Raw genomic sequence first — 14,054 nt, 5'->3', positions numbered from 1 at the left:
GCTGAAGCTTGGGGCAGCTGCCGCCAAGGCGCGGTGGGGAAAGACCACTGTGTAACATCTGCCTGCCTAAAGAAGAACAGGGGGCCCACGCAGTCATTTGGGCTCTGCTGACGCCTCAGCTAAAAATGTAATCGTACAGACCTGTATATATGAATGATTACTCTGTCTCTGTAAACCAAGAAATAGAATATTTACAGATGTATGGCATGACCAATTGTACAGATCATCAAAATATTTTATGAATAAAATATATTTTTGAAATAAAAAAAAAGAGAGAACGAACATCAACTGTGCCTGGAGGATCATCAACACGGTGAAAGACGCTCTTTGGTCTGTCGAAACCTGTTGGTCTTCCAGTTGAAAGAGGTGAGTCTGACTGAGTGTTGCAGACTGGCACATTCCAAAGTCCAGGACTACGTGCTGAGGGACGCGCTGAAGCTTGGGGCAGCTGCTGCCAAAGTGCAGTGGGGAAAGACCACCATATAAAGTCTGCCTGCCGAAGAACAACAGGGGGGCCCACTCAGTAATTGGGCTCCGCTGATGTCTCAGCTAAACATCTGGATGGTCAACATACAGACTTGTCAATACAAATGATTCACTCTGATCTCTGTATGTAAGTACATGTAATGTATATATGAATGGCATCACTAACTGTACAGATATCAAAAGATTTCTAAGAACAAAGTATATTTTTGAAATAAATAAAAATAAGAGAGAAAATGGGGGGTCCACTCAGTAATTGGGCTCTGCTTGATGTCTCAGCTAAACACCTGGATGGTTAACATACAGACTTGTAAATACAAATGACTTAGTCTGATCTCTGTATGTAAAGACATGCAATGTATACATATGAAAGGTATCACCAACTGTACAGATACTAAAAGATTTTTATGAATAAAATATATTTTGGAAATAAAAAAAGGGAGAAAATTTGGTTGTAGGTTAAAACTATCACAGCTCTAGAAACAGCAGTGAGGCTGAATTGTTTCTGTTGAGGTTAAAATGTGGGCTTTGGTGAGCATTGGGCTTTTCTAAGGAATGTGAGCAGCATTAAGTTTTGACTAGCAAAGTCTTTCCTTTTCTTTTAATCCAATGGTTATTAGATGCTCAGTAAGTGGAGTGGTATGCTCCACCTGTGAAATCATAGAAGACCTACAGTGTGGAAACAGGCCCTTCGGCTCAACAAGTCCACACCGATCCTCCAAAGAGTAACCCACCCAGTTCCATTCCCCTACCCTATTATCACCCCTGACTAATGCACCTAACCTACACATCCCTGAACACTATGGGCAATTTAGCACAGCCAATTCACCTAGATCTTTAGATTTTGTGAGGAAATCCACGCAGATGCGGGGAGAATGTGCAAACTCCACGCAGACAGTCGCCGAGGCTAGAATTGTACCCGGGTCCCTTGCCTTGTGAGGCAGCAGTGCTAACTACTGAACCACAGAGATGTAGGAGATCAGGGAGAACTCAAATGTCCCTGACAACTACATCTGCAGGAAGTGTGTCCAACTGCAGCTCCTCTCAGACCACATCGATCAACTGGAGCAGTAGTTGGTATCAGTAAATGAGCACACAGGAGACAGAAGGTTTTATAGATAGGAATCTCAAAGATATGGTCATACCTAAGGTGGAGCCACATTGATAGGTGACTGCCACGAGGGGCAGGCAAACAGTGCAGCTATTTCCCTCTCAAATAGATACACTATTTTGGATACTGTTTGGGGGAAAGCAACAGCAGCAGCCAGGTCAGTGGCACTGTGATTGGCTCTGTTCTACAGCAAGGAGGGTCGAACTGTGGGCAAGTGTTAGTGATAGTGGATTCTGTAATCAGGAGAACACATAGGCATTTCTGTTGCTGTAAGCAAGATTCCAGAATGCTGCATTGACCCCTTGGTGCCAGGGTTAAGGTTAACTCTGAATGGACACAGGACATTCTGAAAGGGGACGGTGAGCAACTCAGTGATGTTCGATATTGAAACCAATGATTTAGGCTGACGAGAGATGAGATCTTGCAAAAAGTATTTAGGGAGTTAGATAGAAAGTTGAAAAGCAAAACGTCAAGGGTTGTAATCTTGATATTACTCCATGTGTCACATACCAGTGAGTCCAGAAATAGGAAGATAATTTGATTGAGTGCATGGCTAGAGTGCTGGTATAAGAGGGAGGGTGTCAGATATGCTTTAGATTCCCTACAGTATGGAAACAGGCAATTCGGACCAATAAGTCCACACTGACTCTCTGAAGAATAACCCACCCAGACACATTCCCCTACCATATGACTAATGCACCTAACATTATGGGCAATTTATCATGGCCAATTCACCTGATCTGCACATCTTTGGATTGTGGGAGGAAACTGGAGCACCCGGAAGAAACCCACGCAGACACGGGGACAGTGTGCAAACTCCACACAGACATTTCCTGAGGCTGAAATCGAACCTGGGACCCTGGCGCTGTCAGGCAACAGTGCTAACGACTGGGCCATTTTGCCACCCATATCTGGATAATTGAGATCTTTTTCAGGGCAGAAGGGACCTGGACAAGAAGGAAGGATTGCATCTAAACTGGAGAGTCACCAATATCCTGGCAGGGAGATTTGTTAGCGCCACTCAGGAGGGTTTTAATTAGTGTGGCTAGGGAGGTGGGAACCAGAGCACGAGGTCTGAGCACTAGGCGATCTGAATTGTATTTAGAATCATAGAGTCAAGCAGCATGGAAATAGACCCTTCAGTCCAACTAACCCACGCCAACCATGTTCTCAAACTAAACTAGTCCCACATGCCTTTGCTTGGTTCATATCCCTCCAAAACCTTTCCTATTCATGAACCTATCCAAATATCTTTTAAATATTGTAACTGTGTCTGCATCCAAAACATCTTCTGGCCACATTTAAACCAACCACCCACAGTGTAACAAAGTTGCTCCTCATACCCTTTTTAAAACTTTCTCCTCTCACCTGAAAAACATGTCCCCTAGTTTTGAACTTGCCTATCCAAAGGAAAAGACCATTGTCATTCACCTTATGTATGCCTCTCATGATTTTATAAACATCATTAAGGTCATTCGTCAATCTCCTATACTCCAGTGAAAAATATTCCTAGCCTATTTAACTTACTTTTATAACCCAATCTATACATTCCTAGCAACAACCTGCTAATTCTGAAACCTCTCCAATTTAGTAATACCCTTTTAAAACTGGGCAGCCGGAACTGCACACAGTACTCCAGAAGAGGCCTCACCAATATCCTGTACAACCTCAACATTATGTCCCAACTCCTCAACTCAATGGTCTGAGCAATGAAGGCAAGCGTGCTTCTTAACCACTCTGTCTACATGTGTTGCAAACTTCAAAGAATTATGTACCTGAACCCTTAAGTCTCTCTGTTTTACAACACTACCCAGGGCCCTATCATTAATATGTCCTGCCCTTGTTTGTTTTACCAAAATGCAATACATTGCATTTATCTAAATTAAACTCCATCTGTCGTTCTTCAAAACATAGACCCAATTATTCAAGATTCCTTGTACTATGAGATAAACTTTGTCACTGTCCACTATACCACCAATGTTGGTGTCACCTGCAAACTTTACTAACTATGCCTCCTATATTCTCATCCAAATTACTGATATAAATGAAAGAATGAAGACCAAGTACTGATCGTTGTGGAATTCCACCGGTCATAGGCCTTCAGTCAGAAAAACAACCCTCCGCCAATACTACTGTATCCTACCATCAGCCAATTTTGTATCCATTTAGAAAGCTCAGCTTAAATCCCTTGTGATCTAACTTTACTAATTCAGAGCATAACAGGTATTAGTGCACAGAACTAAGATCTTATATCAGTATAGAAACTTCGTTGAGCAAAGAGCAGGACTGGCAGCTCAAAGTTCCAAGGGCTAGATGTTTCAGGCATGATGGAGGGGGATATATGAAGGGTTGAGGAGTTGCATTACTGATTCAGGAAAATGTCACAGGTGCACTAAGAGAGGACATCATGGTTGGAGAGGCCATAGAACTCAGGAATAAGAATGGTGCAATCACTATGATGGGGTTATACTATAGCCCCTCCAATAGCCAGTGGGAGATAAAGGAACAGATATATTAGCAGATCATGTAACCATGTAAAAACAACACAGTTGTTGTAGTAGATGATTTAACTTCCACAATATTGGCTGGGAAGCCTTTAATTCTCAGTACTTAGATGGAGCAGAATACATTAGGCGCATCCCAGAATATGTAGGTGCATCCCAGAGGGGCTGGAGTATATCTTGTATTGGGGAATGAACCTGGCCTTTTGTCAAAGTTTCAGTGGAGGAGCATTTTTGGAACAGTGATCATAATTATGTAGACTTTAAGATAGTTATGGATAAGGATAAGACTGGTGAAAGTGCTAAACTGGGAGAAGTCTAATTACAACAGTGTTAGACAGAACTGGAGAAATTAGATTGGGCTTGGTTGTCTGAGAATATAACCACATCTGACATGTGGAAGTATTTTATCAGATTTGAGGACCGGCATATTCAGGATGAAATATCGATGGCAAGATTCAGGCAGCCTGAATGACAAGAGATATAGAAAGATCATTTAAAAATTAAAAGGAAACACATGCAAGGTTTAGGAAACTGAAATCAGGCAGGACCATGAGGAATATAAAGGAAGCAGGAAAGAAAATAAACATGAAATTATGTGTGCTGAAAGAGCCATAAAATGTGTTTGGCAAGTTGCATTAAGTAGAATCCTAAGGAATTTTATACATATGTTACAAGCAAGAGGGAGCTAGGGAAAGGGTAAGTCCAGTCAAGGAGTCGGATACAAAATTAACTTGGTCATAGAAGACAGAGAAGTTTTTTTTATTGGAGGTCTGCAAGAATCAGTACTGGCACCTATGTTGTTTATAATTTTATATGGAGTCATACTGTTATAGATAGTCAGCATGGAAACAGACCCTTCAGTCCAACTCGTCCGTGCCGACTAGATATCCGAACCCAATCTAGTCCCATCCTCCAGCGCCCGGTCCATATCCTTCCAAACCCTTCCCATTCATATACTCATCCAAATGCCTCTTAAATGCTGCAATCATACTAGCCTCCACCACTTCCTCTGGCAGCCCATTCCACACATGCACCACCCTCGGCATGAAAAAGTTGCCCCTTAGGTCTCTTTTATATCTTTCCCCTCTCATCCAAAACCTGTGCCCTCTAGTTCTGGACTTCCTCACTCCAGGGAAAAGACCTTGTCTAGTTACCCTATCGAGCGAAAAAAAACCCAGCCCTCTCCCTACAGCACAATCCATCCAATCCCAGCAATATCCTTGTAAATCTTTTCTGAACCCTTTCAAGTTTAACAACATGTTTCCTATAGCAGGGAGACCAGAATTGAACGCAGTATTCCAAAAGTGAACTCACTAATGTCCTGTACAGCCACAACATGACGTCCCAGCTCCTATATTCAATGCACTGATCAATGAAGGCGAGTGTTCCAAATGCCTTCTTCACCACCCTGCCCACCTGCGACTCCACTTTTAAAGAATTATGCACCCCTTGATCTCTTTGTTCAGCAACACACCTTGAGTTCTAACATTAAGTGTATAAGCCCTCCCCTGACTTGCCTTTCCAAAACGTAACACCTCATATTTATCTAAATTAAACTCCATCTGCCACTCCTCAACCAATTGGCCACCAGATCAAAGTCCTGTTGTTCTCTGAGAAAACCTTCTTCACTGTCCACTACAGCACCAATTTTAGTGTCACTGCAAACTTACAAACTATTCCTCCTATATTCACATTTATGTAATGATAAAAAGCAGCGGACCTAGCACCGATCCTTAGGGCAGACCAATAAATCATAGGCCTCCAGTCTGAAAAATGCTTATAAGTACACCAAAGCGATGTTTTGTGTGACTCGCTTTGGAAGTGGGTAAGAATTCTGCATTGGTATTTTGGATCTGGAGCAGCATCTGAAGCTCCAAACTGTATTCCTGAATTGCACAACTTAAATAATGCATATACCTGCCATATTTGATAAGAAACATTCATCAGACAGCTTCTAGCCTTACTGCTTATCGTTAGAAAGGTTAGTTGTGTTGATTTTTGAAAATTCCTCCAAACCAAAGTGTTTGCAGCTAAAATTGTTCTCTATATAAGACACAGTAATATTCTTTTGAAAAATGTTTGACTGTTGATGGTAAGCCTAAAATGATTATATTAAAAAAATTTATCGTTCTGTGCATGCATTTCAATCATCAATCACGTCATTGATATTTTCTGGCAAAAATAGTTTCTCTAATCTCTGAGGATTAGAATTTTGGATGCCAACAAGTAGATTCATGGTTCTCTTATTTGGAAATGTTATACTCAGTAATTATTCACTGATAAAACATGAATTTCTAGCAATCATAAAACTACAAATTTAAGGGCTCTTATGGATCAGTGATAGTGTACCTACATCTGAATTAGAAGGCCCAGGTTCAAGTCCAACCTGCTTCAAAAAATTGGCATAATGTCTCTGAACTGGCACTTTATAAATACCTTTTGAGGGCTCTTGTGTCACTGGGTTCAAATAGACCTGAGTTCAAGTCCTACCTGCTTCAGAGGTGTGTAACAACAACGTCTCTGGTGAAGCTGATTAAAAATTCCTATAAATACAAATGTGAGCACTATTGCTTTCTTTTGCATTATACTCTTAATAAAAGTGAATTCTAATTACTTACAATATTCAAATCCTACTTGAATTCCACATAGCTTCAATATTAATTTCATGAAATCGTTTAATCAAAAAATTGAATACTACTGTCAAAATTCCTTACCAGCATCATCAAATGTCCTCGTATTATTAAATATGCCATTAATTACAAAATGATGCGAAGTAACACAGAACTCTCCACAGCCATTCTCATCACTTCCGTGGCCTGTGATTACAGCATATAGCTCAACCTGAAATACAATTGGAACGGCTAAATGAATATTTAAAAGCTTCAAAAATTAAAACACAGATTTCTCTCTGCCGACCATTTGCAGTTTAATCTTACTATATGCAATATCAGTATACAGTATTTTAACGTGTTTATATCAAATTTAAGTACGTGGGAATGTTTGCACTAAAATTAGAGCAAAAGAATTTTCAATAAAACTGTTGTGTTTGTCTGATCATCTCACATAATATGGGTTTATTTCAAGAAGTACATCCAAAGGATATTGCATTGACTAACACCCACTCAAGCATTAAAATTAATGCCAATTTAATTCAGACTTCAGAAAAGCATCAATCCATAAAGTACTGCTGCCATGAGGGTGAAGTAGCAATTCTGAACATTAAAAAGTAAAGCAGCAGGAATCATAATCTTTCAGAATCTGAACTAAAGGAGAACCAAAGTTACTTTATGAAACAGACAGAAACAGAAATTGCTAAATTTGTGAAGAGAAAACATTGTTAACATTTTGAGTCCAGTAACCTTTCTTCAGAATCTTCTTTCACTTATGAAGAAGGGTCACTGGACTCAAAATGTTAACTCTGTCTTTTCTGCACAGCTGCTGCCAGACCTGTTGTGTTTCTCCAGCTATTTGTATCTTTGTTCTGATCTCTAGCATCTGCAGTTCTTTGTTTTATTTTAAGGTTACTTTATGGCCTGGATTGCAACAGCAATAATTTGTATTGTTTTTGATGTAATGAAATATTCCAAAATTTTAATGAAGATGTTTCATAGACTGTTTAGAAATGATTTCAGTTTTGTGGAAAAATTGATTTATTTCAGGTTTTGTGGAGATACCTGGTCATTAAAGAGTCAGTGTGAACTTTGGAGCTTTTTTTTAATGAAAGCCTTCCTAGAAATCACACAATTTATAATAACTACTTGCTTTTTCTGGGGCTATTGAACAGTATGTGGTTTGCAGTTTATCCAGGTCTTGAATTGGGGAAAAGCCAGTGAGGAAGGGGCTGCTTAGCTGTTCTCTCCTGTTTCTGAAAAATAAATACTAATTATGAGTTCAGGATGAAACAGACTTTTTATTATGCAGAAAGAAGCCATTTGGTCCATCTTGTCTGCTCCAGCTCTGAGAATTTTAACTTAGTGACATTCTCCTGCCTTTGTCCATAACTCAGCACATTGTTATTGCTTAAATAATCACCCAATACACTCCTAATGCCTCAAATGAACCCACCTCCACCACATTTCCACACCTTAATTATTCTCTGTGTGACATTATATTTTCTAATTTCTCTCACTTCGCAATCTTCTTTTGCAAGACACTTTAAAACGGTGCCCCCTGGCTCTCAATCCTTTTACAGTGGGAACAGTTTCTCCCTGTTTACTTTGTTCAGAATTCTTATAATTTTGAAAACTTCAATCAAACCTCCTTTCGGCCTTCTTGCTCTCCAAGGAGAAAAAAAACCAACATCTTAAATCTTTTTTTCATAACATAACTGTCTCATCCCTGGAACCATTCTCATAAACTTCTTCTACACTCTCTCAATGCATTCATATCTTTTCTAAATTGTGGCATCTAGAATTGCAGTCCAGCTGAAATCTAATAAGTGTCCTATACAAGTTCTTAATAACTTCTCTCCTCCTCTATCCTATGACCTTATTACAGGAGTACTGTATACCTTATTAACAATTCTCTTTAATCGTGCCACCTTTAATGACTTACGGTTTCTCTGGTCCCGCACATCTATTTGAATAGTACCTTTTATTTTATACTGCCTATCCACATTCTTTGTACTAAAGTATGTTTCACACTGCACTTTATTGAAATACATTTATCATCTATCCACCCACTCCAACAACACATCAATGTCCTTTTGAAGTTCTACATTGTCCTATTTACAGTTTACAATTCTCCCAAATTTTATGCCAAATGCAACTTTTAATTGTCCCCTGCACACCCAGATGTAGATCATTAACATATATCAAGACAAGCAAGAATTCCAATACCGATCTCTTGGGAACTCCAGTGCAAACCTTGCCCCAGCCAAAAAATACCCACTGATCATTTCAGCATCCTTTGTCTGCATATCTGAAAGCTGAAAAGACCTAAAAACTGAAGATTTTTTCATCAGTAGAGCTAAGCAGACCACATCAGACCTGTAGAGTCAAAAAGGTGGCACTGGAAAAGCATAGCAGGTCAGGTAGCATCCAAGGAGCAGGAGAGTTGATGTTTCAGGCATAAGCCCTTTGGCAGGATTGGTACCTTTTATTTTATACTATGCACGTTCTTTGCACTATCAACAGTGCATTCCTCAAACCTTAGTTGTAACACAAGATACTTCACAAATGCATTAGAAAACAAAGTATGCCTCAGAGCTGATAAAGCTATTAGGTGAGATGACCAAAAGCTTGACAAAGTGGTAGGTTTTAAGAAATGTTCTAAAGGAGTAAGGTGAGACAGAGAGGTAGAGAGATAGTAGAAATACATTCAAAAGCTTGGGGCCTAGACAGCAAAAGGCATAATCAGTAATGATGGTGCAACTAAAACTGGGAAATTACAGAGACAGAAAGGCATAAACCAATTTGAAAGTAGGGACGAATATTTTATCATTAAGATGTAGTTTAACTTAAATGTAAATCAATCAGCACAGGGGTGCAAGCGAAATGAAACCTGTTGCACATTAGTACAGCTGAGTATTTGGATGGCCTCAAACTTTCAGAGGGTATAACATTGGAAGCCAGCCAGGACACCATTGGAATAATTGAATCTAGAGGTAACAAATGAATAAATAAGGGTTTCACTAGGCAATGATAGGGTGAAGACGATTGATTTTCCAGAGGTGGAAATAGTTGTTCTTCGTGATGGCTTGACACCAAGTTTATGAACACACTGGCATAATTTCAAACTGTTGCCAAAAAGAGTAACAGAATCAGTAGTTAGTGAATGGAGTTTGGAGGAAAGAGTAAAGGCAAAAGCTTTACTGTCTAGCATCGAATCCAGGTCCCTGGCGCAGTGAGGCACCTGTGCTAACCACTGAACCTCTGTGCCACCCTAATTTCTTGATTTCTGGACATACAAACAAAGAACAAGAGTGAGCCCCTTGACCGTTGGAGCTTGCTCCACCATTCATTAAGACTAATTAAGCCTGATTTGATTTTAACTTCAACTCTGTATTCCTGAATATCCTAATAATCTTTCATTTACTTGATCATCAAGAACGTACCTAATTTTGTCTTGAAAATATTTAAAGATTCTACATCCACTACTTTTGAGTTATCCTACTGTCTTCAAAACGACGTTGTATGGAGTTCTACAGTGTGTCGGTGATAAAACCCACTAAATTACTTCCCAGGCAATAGAATTGAAAATTGCTGATTCCAGCTGGAAAATCACAAATAAAACAACCATGATAACCCTTAAGACAGACTCCGACATGGAATGGATAAAATTATCCAAACAATTATTTCCAAAATAATTTTCAAAGGGAGGCTCTGTGAGTCTTACCTTCGCTCTGACAATGGAATACTTTGTTTACTTCATTAGTAAATGCAGAATGGTAGTTACATGCAATGTGGTCAAAATTCGCCTTGGACAGTGATGAAAAATCTGTTATCAGATCAGTCACCCATCATATGCATCATCAGATATTCTGCTCCATTGCAGTCAATGGCATTAACCATTATTTCCAACAAACGGAGAGGACTATATGTAAGTTGCCTGTGAATTTGCCCATATAACAATAGTGACATCTTTACATTGTATCCATTGTTTCAATGATATTGCAAACAGTACTTGGTTTTGGAGTTCAGTTAGAGAACATTAACCTACAGAATAGTTGGGTGCTTATTTTGACTGGTGTAGCCTTGATGGGCCAAAAGGCCTCCATAACTATGATGATATGGCTGTTTGGAACACCAAGGGAATTAAAAGCCCTGCCTAAAAGCAACTTTTTTTTCCGTATATTAGGCACAAAGAACAAAGGTTGGTGAAGTGTACAGCTAGAATTTTACAGAATTTTGGAAAAGAGATGCCTGTGCAACAAAGGAAAAGCTAATGACTACGGCTGAGACGACTGAAAACATTCAGTACCAATCTTGAAACTACAGAAACTGTGTGGAGGTTAGTATCAACAACCACATTTCCAAACCTGAAAAGAATATAATATTTTTGAAACAAATTATATTGCTGCAGTACTGATGCGAAAATAACTCTCTAGGCCAGGGAGAGAGATCCATTAACAGAGAGAAGCCAATGTTATATCCTATGAAAATGCCAATACTCTTGTAGTTTCTCCCACTGGACGAAGATTTATTCTGCAGCATGTAGAACATAAAGAAGGATGGAATATTGTATAAACTAGGATGTGTCCCAAGTTGTTCTTCTGTTTTGTCTTAGAGATGCCTTAATTCACAGAGTTAGACCTTGGAGATAGGTATCGGGAGAAGCTCTATAATAAAATTAAGGATGTTAAGTGTTGGTGATATTGCTGTGCTGAAGATATGATTAAGTTTCTTTGTGTTTAATTCCATGCCAAGTGTTTATTATGTTTTGAAGGAGCATTCTCAAAGGAAGAGACATCATAGATGAAATTGTACTCTGCTACAAATCATCTCATTTTTAACTTGTTAAAAAATGGAATTCACATATTGGAATTTCTTTCAAATATTTATTTGTAATCTGTGTGTAAGTATCTCAAAGGAAGAGACATCATAGATCAAAATGCACTCACATCTTGGAATTTCTTTCAAACATTTATTTGTAATGTGTAATCGGATGGCCTGTGAAGCCTGGAGTGTGACTCTCACTTGTTGTGTCTAAATGGGACTCTGGCAAAGGAATGGAATGGGCTGGTGAAGCCCAGGCATGACTGTAGCAGCGGAGAAGGAAAAATTGGGCTCTCTTTAACTTGAAGCCATGGATTCTTTTGCCGAGCCGGTTTGTTTTTCTGCAAACGTATCATCACCTCACTCGGTGACATCATCAGTGCATCTTTGATAAGGTGTTGGTGATCTGCCCCACCTGGATTTATATGTCTCTGTTTGTTGGTACTTCCGGTTCTGTACCTGAGTGGGTTGTGTATGGGCTCCAGTTCAATGCATCTATTGATTGAATTCCGGTTGGAATACCAGGCTTCAAGGAATTCTCTGGCATGTCTCTGTTTTGCCTGAGTTAGGATGGTTATATTGTCCCATTTGAATTTGTGTCCTTCGTTGTCTGTGTGGTTGGAAATGAGAGAGTACTGGTCATGTCTGGCAGGGGCGAGCTGATGTTTGTGTACTCATATGATTGGTTTTCTTCCTGTTTGTCCAAGTAGTGTTTTTAACAGTCTTTGCAGAGTATCTTTAGATTATGTTCATCCTGTTGGATATGGGTCTTAGGTCTTGAACTTTTGTGAGGAGCTGGTGGAAGGTGTTTGTGGGCCACTAAGATTCCAAGGGGAATGAGTAGTCTGGTGGTTATCTCTTATGTCTTTGATGTCTTTGATGTATGGTATGTTTGCTATCTCGTCTGGTCATGTAATGTATTTTTCTTTGGGTTTGTCCTGTACATACCAGAGGATAGTGCTCTTGGCGTACCCGTTTTGTTTAAATCCTTTGAATAGGTGCTCTTGTTCTGCCTTCTGAAGTTCTGGGTTGCTGCAGTGTATCATCGCCCATTTAAATAATGTCCTAATGCAGCTCCATTGCAGTGTATCATCGCCCATTTAAATAATGTCCTAATGCAGCTGGGTGGTTGTTGCTATAACTCAGTATCTTGTCAGTATGAGTGTTCTTCCTATACACACTGGGTCTGAGTTCCCTGTAGGTGTGCATTCCACTAATACGTCCAGGAAGGGGGGGGGGGGGGGGGGGGGGCCTGCTGTCGTTTTCTTCTAACTTTATTCCGGTGAGGATGTTATTGATGTAGTGGTAGGTTTCTTCCAGTGTGCACATTTAATGATGACAAAGGTGTCATCTACATACCGGATCCAGAGTTTGGCTTAAATGTTGGAGAGGGCCGTCCATTATAAGCTTTGCATTACTGCTTCTGCTATCAGTCCTGATATTGGGGATCCCATTGGTATACTGTTGATTTGTCTGTACACTTGTCTATTGAATGTAAAGTGAGTTGTGAGGCATAAGTCTAGCAATTTTAATATGCTGTTCTTTTGGTGCTGCTGGTGTCATTGGTAACCACTTCGTCCAAGAATGTGGCAATGGTATCCTTGGCTAAGTCACTGTCCATAGATCTGAAGAGTGCTGTTACATCAAATTTAATCATTTAAAAACACACCAGATCAGTGCATGAATCCATGACTTCATCCACAAGCCAAGCTACAAATCTTCTCAAGGTAATTTTAACCTATCTTTCTTTATTTTAAGTTAAAGTGAATGGCACCTATGCATGGTGACATTACACACTTTTCACCACTTTATATTGATTACACATGACAATATGTAAGTCATTCTTGATTCTTGGCAGCTACAATCAACTTTCAATGTTACCATGATCAAATAAATAGTGGCTAGAAGTATCTGAATAGTGACTGCCTTGCAGTGATTAAGCGATGGGATTATGTCATCACATACATTTTTGTTACTTTATGAGTTTAGAGTACACCTGATGCACATGGCATGAGGCAATCTTAGATGTCTCCCCACCTAGATGTAATGGATAGCTAACATTATGTCTGATTCCCCCAACTTTATGGTCAGTTGGACTCAGTTTGGCTTGGCACCATGGCAATGACCAGTGTCAACCTCAGCTATGATTTTGCAAACAGTCTAATGACATCCGCTTATAGAGCAAAAACAATCAGAAAATATTTCCAAGAACTTTTGTGAAGGTGTTAAATAATGGTAAAAGCCTGTAGAGAGATAGGCTGAGGAGTTTTTGAGAGACAAGGAGTACCTGGAGCGCTTTTTAAGAAGCAATAGCAGTTCCATGTGGGAGTTGAGCAACCAGTCTTTAAATGTGGCAACATCACTGCTGTATCTAAACGAACAAAAACCTATAGGTGGTATTCAATGCATTCTTGCTGCAGCAGCCACTGATATAAATGCTGTGGTTCTGTTCGCCGAGCTGGAAGTTTTTGTTGCAAACGTTTCGTCCCCTGGCTAGGCGACATCATCAGTGCTTGGGAG

The 14,054-nt window shown here is 39.7% G+C and overlaps 1 protein-coding gene across 1 annotated transcript in view; it reads right to left on the bottom strand.

The window, feature by feature from the left end:
- Positions 1-14,054, bottom strand: part of si:dkey-256h2.1 (uncharacterized protein LOC337520 homolog) — a 246,928-nt gene that overhangs the window by 40,402 nt on the left and 192,472 nt on the right. The window contains exon 10 of the mRNA XM_043689893.1: positions 6,813-6,939. Within this exon, the coding sequence (XP_043545828.1) occupies positions 6,813-6,939 (127 nt within the window). The remainder of the gene's footprint in view (positions 1-6,812; positions 6,940-14,054) is intronic.

The sequence above is a fragment of the Chiloscyllium plagiosum genome, chromosome 5 (genome assembly GCF_004010195.1).
Source record: "Chiloscyllium plagiosum isolate BGI_BamShark_2017 chromosome 5, ASM401019v2, whole genome shotgun sequence".
NCBI classification, from domain to species: domain Eukaryota; kingdom Metazoa; phylum Chordata; class Chondrichthyes; order Orectolobiformes; family Hemiscylliidae; genus Chiloscyllium; species Chiloscyllium plagiosum.
This window is presented reverse-complemented; position numbering and strand designations above follow the sequence as displayed.